Here is a 7,059-nt window from a genome sequence, read left to right as displayed (position 1 = left end):
AATTTATTTTTATTTATTCGTGATCGTAAAGAGATGGCTTATGAAAATGAAATCAATCGCAAATTGGCAAGCGGGCAACGACTTTTTGCTTCTAGGTATTCTTAATAATAAATAGTTTTTTGCGAAGAAAAAAAATTGACAAAAATTAGATTTTTTGAGGAAAATTTGACAATTTTTTCCAAAAGTTTTTATTTTTAGGAATATATTAAAATACAGTGAGAGATGAATAAAAATAAATATTAAAAAAATCCAAAAAATCAAATAATACATGATTTTGAAGTTTTATAGATCAAAATTAAAACTAAACTAAAAATATGACAAAATTACAAAAAAAAATAAAAAATATTTTTTAAATATAATTCTTATAGTAGGTAAGTAGGTATTTATGTTTTTATCTAAAAAAATGCTTAAAAATAAATAATTATATTAAATAATTTTTTTTTATAAATTAATTTATTGGGTCTGAGGTTTTTTTGTATCCTAAATTTATTTTGAGCAATTTGACAAGATTTTTTGTCATTTTTTGAGAATTAAGGAAAAAATAAAAAAAAAACGTGTTTAAAATTTTTTTATGAGATTTAAATAAACTTAATAAAAATTTAACCGTTAAAAATTATAAAAATTAAATTAAAAAATAATAATTATGAAGAAAAGGACAAAAATTTCAAAAAAATGGAGCAGTCTGAAAATTGAATAAAAACTTTAAAATTTCTTCGGTTTTTAAATTAATTTTATTTTATTTTATATTTCGAAAAAAAAAGATATTTTCATTTTTTTTGTCAAAAAATTAAATGATGACTGTTCCTGACTGAGACACCATAAAAAAAAATGTTACAATAAAAAAACCAAAATTATTTCTTTTCAAATATATTTTTATTCTTTATTATATGTATTTATTATTTCTTAATAAAAAATGATAAAATTTTATAATTTAAGCAATAAGATCAATTTTTTGGTAGTAAACTATAATTTGGCATTGATAAATCGGTGTTATAGTTTTATTTTATTTTTTTTAAATCATAAATTAAAAATTGTCTTAGGATTCAAGTACAAAATGAGATTTTCGTGATTTTTTTCTCTACAATATTTTTTTTATATTATTTCTATATAGCAAAATCTTTGTATACATTTTTCATCTTTTGTATAAATTCTACTTTTTAACCTAAATTACTTGATTTTTTCTTCGAAATTGAGTTGAAAGCCATCAAAAATAATACTAAATTAATAAAGATTAATTAAAATTACAAAAAAAGGTGAAAAGTCGTCATTACCATGCTTTGAGTACGTATGTGATATAATTCTCAGGTCGCTTCATTCATTTTTTTCACTCGACATCGGGTTCCGTGTCTTCCTTCGCGGACACAAATAATTTTTGCAGGACATGAGTGCCTCTCAAAATCTTGTCCTGGAACCATTGCGGCTTATTTTTCCATGCAACGCCCATGTAATAAAAGGGAATTCCAGCTACGGTCAGCACGACGCCGTAAAAAACTTCCCACGGCGCATCGAAACACGGAACAACGAGCAAAAAGGCACACACCAACACGAAAATCACCGGAATTATCGCCGGTATCTTAATGGGACGCACCATATCGGGTCTCGTGTAACGGAACAAAAGCACCGCCGACACCGACAACATGATGAAGAACGACTCGACAATACTGCTGTACGTAATTAGCACGTAGACGTCACTGATGTACAAATAGATGATCGACAGGAAACACAAAAAGACGAGAGATGGCGTTGGTGTGAAGTGATTAACGTTAATATGGCTCAAAATTGACGGTAGATGGCCGTTTCGGGCACCAACGAAGCACATGCGAGACGATGTCATGATGTGAACGGAAAGCCCGCCAAACGCCGAAATCGCAACCATGATGGGAATTATCGGAGCTGCCCAACTAAGGATTTGTTGACCAAATGACACCGCAATTGCCTCGGAGGCGATCATCTGTTGTGGCGACAAGACAGCCAAATAAGCCATATTTGCGAGAACATAGATTCCAGTGACAAGTGGGAGTGAAATGTAGATGGCACGAGGTAAGTTTTTGTATGGGTCACGCAATTCTTCCGTCATAAAGTTGAGATAATTCCATCCGGCGTATGAGAAAATGCCAGAATAGAAGGCCACCGATAGTTTTCCGATGTCTGTCGTTGATCCCTCGAACGGATCTTCGAAGTTTTCAACGTGACCCATGAACATCCAGGCGACGCCAGCAACAATGATGACACCGAGAGCGGCAATTTTGCAGAACATGAAGACGTTTTGCATCTTTGTCGTGGATTTGACGTCGTATGAGTTGATAAAGGTGAGGAAACCTAAAAAAAAGTTTAATTATTTAATTTAATTTAATTAAAAAAAAAATATTTTAATTTAAACTAAATTAAAAAAATTTAAATTAAATTTAAAAAATTATTATTTTAAGTTAAATTAAATTTAAAAATTTATTTAAATTTTATTTTTTTAATTTTACTTTTTAATTTTTTATCAGGCCATTCTAATTTTTTTTTTTTAATTTTTTGTCCGAATAAATCATTTTTAAATATATATTTTTTTAAATATTAATATTAATATTTTTTAATATTGAAATAAAATAAAAATTTTATTTTTTAGTTCGTTTAATATTTAAAAAGCAAAAATAAAAAAAAAATTAAGTTAATTTCTAACCTTAAAAAAATAAAATAAAAATATTGAAATTAATGGTAGAAAATTTTTCAAAATTAATTTTTAAAAAAGAATAATTTTTTAGTCCTTTTTGGATCTTTCAAATTCGAAGAAAAACTTTAAAATGTTTGAAAAATTACAAGACAAATTTAAGATATATTTATTTCTATTTTTTTTTTACATTTTTCAATTCTAGAAAAAATTTGTAATCAACTAAATTAATTAATTTAATTTAATATTTTTTTTAACTTGAGTTTTAAATAAGGGAAATATTTAATTACATTTAATTTATTAATTTATTTTTATTGAGGGAGGTAAATTTTTTTTTCTCGTTGAAAATGTGAGAAATTTACCGAGTTTTTATTTTTTAAACATTTTTTAAATTAAATTTTTTTTTTTTAATTTAAAAAACTGAAATTTAGTCAAAAAACTTTGAGCTAAAAAAATCTTAAATGAAAAAATTTGAAATTTTACGAAAAAAAAATTAATAAAATTAATTAATTTAAATACATTTCAAATGAAGCAAGCGACAAAAAAATTTTAAATAAATTTGGAGCGAACTTAATAAAATTAAAATTATACTCACAAATCGTAACTGCTGCAAAAAGTTGAATCGCCGCCTTCGGAATCGCACAATCGCTCGGGAAAAACGGCTGCAGCACATAACTCGCAAACGTCATGCCCATAATTGCATTCGTGCTCGGCACAAAAATAATATTAGCATCCCACAAATACAAAAAAGCTGGCAAATCCCCGTACGCCTCATAGATGTACGCATAATCGCCGCCACTTTTCGGGATCGATGTGCCCAACTCGGCATAACACAAAGCTCCCACCATCGACAGCAAGCCACACAGGACCCAAATGACCAAACTCGTGCCCACGGAATCAACTTTCTGGATCACACCTTTGGGCGAAACGAAAATCCCCGAACCCAAAATGATGCCGAGAATGATGGCACAGCCCTCCAGCAGCCCAAGTTGCTTTTTCATGTGAACTTTTTCTTCGGGCATCTCCGAGGTGTTTCCCGGGATTGGGAGATATTCGCCCTCAGCGACACTGGGCGTGCCTGCTTTCGAGCTGGGAGCGATTAAACTCATCTCCGTCGGGGATTGAACGATTTTGTCGTCAACTCTCTTGCGTGGCATCTTCACAACTGACGATTATTTTTCTGCGATAAATTTTAATTGTTCTCGTAATTGAACTTAATTCCGTTACTTTGTATGGAGTGCGATCGGAAATGAGATTCTGCAATGAAAAAAAAAAAATAAATAAAAAAACACGTGAGTCGAAGAATTCAATTTCACGGTCAAGACACACACAAGAAACGATAAAAAATGTGGGAAAACGAGATTAATCGACACTATGACGCCGTCTTGTACGAAGAATTGCCCGTTCAAACATAAACAAATCATTAAGTTTCATCATAACTGTCTGTTTTATTTTTAAACTTTTTTTTTCATTCACAGTTACACCAACGACAACGACGAAGGTCTGATGCAACATAAACTACGTATTACGTCTTGATTGAAAAAAATTTCCCATATTTGAGTGCAATTGCGGCCTAAATCGCCTTCATTGTCATTTCTCATTTATTTTCTGAAATTATTGCCAGTGTCAACCTTGACCCGAAACTAAACAGCGCTAATTGAATGTTTTTCTCTAACAATAATTAAAAAATATTTCTCGCAAAATTTAAAAATATCACAGCTATGAATGAAACGCCGCATGTTATTTTTAATTTTTTTTACGGATTTTCTTCCGGTAGAAAAATTATTTTGCCGTTACTTACCGATGTTAATAAATAAAATTAATACGAATTAAGTACAGTGGGCCGTTATTGAGATTTCTTGCGGTAATTTTAATTCATTTTTATGCGTTTTTTCTCGGAAAACGGGCGAGATAAAATAATGCAACTTTCCGCACGAAGTCTTTTGAATTATTTGACGTTTTTTAGCATGTGAATGATAAAAGTGGATAAGGGAGCGGTGCAGAAGTGCTTTGGGAGTGATGACTTCAGGTAAATAAATCGTTAAATTTCATGCAGTGTTGCCATTTATTTTTTGATATTTTCAGGGGCGTAACTGAATGAATTTCACTCTGGTTTCGTTTTATAATTTTTAGTAATTTTTACAATTAAAAAGTTTTTTTTTGTACATAAATTCGAATGAATAACTTTTTCATTAAAAAACTTTTAAATTCCTAAAAAGCTTAGCAAAATTTTTTTTATCAATTTTCTGTTTTTTTAAATCAGCAATTTAAAATATGTTGTCATAAAAACAATTTCTTTTAAATCTAAATATGATAAGAAAAACTTTTTAGTAATTTAATTTAACAGCAGTGGAACAAAGAATAAAATTGGCAATTATTAAATCTGGTCAAGAAAAGCCGGCTCTTAAGCATAGGTCACAAAATGTGGAGTCCTTTCTAGTAGTATGATTCAGTCATCAGTTGTCATCAGTCATCAGACATCAGTTGTGATACAACAAGTTCCAACACAGGAATCGACAACGATGCTAACACTCTTTTTCAAGAAAATATTGGCAGATTTTTGCTAAATCTGGCTTGTCGACACCATATATTTATGTTTTTTAAAAACATGATTTGAGAGCATCCTTTCATTTTAGTGTCGTCTAGCTCAACTATTTTAGATATTCGAATAACTTAGTGGAAAAGCATGGATTTTTATCAATTTAGAACAACTTCGGCTCAAAAATCCAAAAAAGAATCGAGTCGTGTTGATTGCCTTCTATAAATCAAAAATAGATTCACAAGTAGGAGATGACTAACGAGAAACAGCGGAATTAACATTGAAGTTTTTGAAAAGCGAAGACCAATTTTTATTAAATTGATACATGAAATTTTGTCAAATATATCGTCCTTAGAGTTTAGAAATATGTATTGACATTTATTATAAGAAAAATTTTTCAAAAAATTAAAAAAATTAATCTAAAAGTTTGGTCTTTTATGAAAAATCTATAGCTCTTCCATATTTTTCTACCCTTATTCATCAAATTTTAAAATTTTCCAAATAAATTAGCAATTCGAAAAAGTTTTTACTATTTAAAGTTTTTTTTTTATCATAAAAAAGCTATATTTTCCATAAAATTTAAAAATAAGTCATTTGAATTTCCCTAAACTTCAAACATTTTGAGCATTAAAGATTTTTAAATTTATGAAATATTTTAATCTTTTTTTTTATATAAGATAAGTATATAAGATATACCTTAAATAGTAAGTTTATTTTTTTTGAGTGACATTTGCCCCTTTTACACTACACCCCTGACAATTTCGTAGAATCGACCTTGCATTCGCGAGAACACTGACCAAAATTTTATTTTTGTTTTGATTTTCCGAAAGTAGAACTAAGTAAAAAAACAATCAAATCATCTAAAATTACGTCGTAATTCCCGAACCAGGTCATCTCCAGGCAACATGGCATCGTCGTCTTCGGCATCGTCAGTCTTCGAAGAAGGAGCTGAGGAACCGGAGATGTCTTACGAGGATTTTCTCCGTAAATTGCAGCTAAACAACGAGTGTGCCTGCTGTCCGTTGCTCGAAAAATATGACGACAAGGATTTCGTGCTGCACCAGATGCACAAAGCGATCCAAAATGAAGACTTGGAAAAAATGCTCGATATTTTGCGGAACGTTCGTGACATCACAATTCGTCGCGACTACGAGGGCTCGAGTATTTTGCAGTATGCGTGTTCCATTAAAAGTGTTTCGATTGAGTTGATTCAATTGCTGCTGGAAGCCGACTCGAATCTCGTCAATGTCTCGGATTACAATAAATTTACGCCGTTGCATCAAGCAGTTTGGAACCACAGACTGGATCTCGTGTGTTTTCTCGTGCGAAATGGAGCTCTAGTCAATGTTCCGACAATGGTGAACGAAACAACGCTCCATTTTGCGTGCGCTCGCGGCAACTTGAGCATGATTCAGTATTTGATACTCGATGGTGGGGCAGACACAAAAGCTCGGAATAATTATGGGTCGAATCCGTTGGGGAAATTGTGTGCAAAATATTTCGATGACATGGAAAATAAATTGGAATGTGTTAAATTTTTGCTGAGATACACGTACGAAGAAGACCCAAAGAGAAAGGGATTTTACGCGATAATGGACATAATTGAGCCAGCTTTGTTGAATCTTTTCAGTCCTCGTCGTCCGCCGGAGCTAGATTGCATCGACGAAGTCACGACTTTCTTCATCGAGCAATTTTATAACGAAAAATTCAACAGCAAATATCACCTGATTCAAAAACTGACGGGTCCCATGTGGAAAATTTGTCTCTTTTTGCACGACGACATCAAAGACGTCAACAAATTCATGCGTTACGGCTTGCGAAATATCCTCACGTACACCTCGGAACTCAATCAAATCGTCTACAG

The 7,059-nt window shown here is 31.2% G+C and overlaps 1 protein-coding gene across 2 annotated transcripts; it reads right to left on the bottom strand.

Moving 5' to 3' along the window:
- Positions 1-954: 954 nt before the first annotated feature.
- On the bottom strand, positions 955-4,611 carry LOC134834955 (Y+L amino acid transporter 2). Of its 2 annotated transcripts, XR_010162188.1 has the most exons (4): positions 4,458-4,611; positions 3,252-3,913; positions 1,272-2,319; positions 955-1,216 (listed from the first exon to the last, which is right to left on the bottom strand). XR_010162188.1 is itself a non-coding variant. In XM_063849788.1 (3 exons), the coding sequence occupies exons 2-3, from the start codon at positions 3,811-3,813 to the stop codon at positions 1,325-1,327; spliced, it is 1,557 nt and encodes a 518-aa protein (XP_063705858.1). In that variant the 5' UTR covers positions 3,814-3,913; positions 4,458-4,611; the 3' UTR covers positions 955-1,324. The 2 variants fall into 2 exon arrangements, 1 of the variants encoding a protein (XP_063705858.1); XM_063849788.1 differs by having other exon boundaries at positions 955-2,319.
- Positions 4,612-7,059: the final 2,448 nt, after the last annotated feature.

The sequence above is a fragment of the Culicoides brevitarsis genome, chromosome 3, assembly GCF_036172545.1.
Source record: "Culicoides brevitarsis isolate CSIRO-B50_1 chromosome 3, AGI_CSIRO_Cbre_v1, whole genome shotgun sequence".
Taxonomy (NCBI): domain Eukaryota; kingdom Metazoa; phylum Arthropoda; class Insecta; order Diptera; family Ceratopogonidae; genus Culicoides; species Culicoides brevitarsis.
Note: the sequence above shows the minus strand (reverse complement) of the source record. Positions and strands in the feature narration are given on the sequence as shown.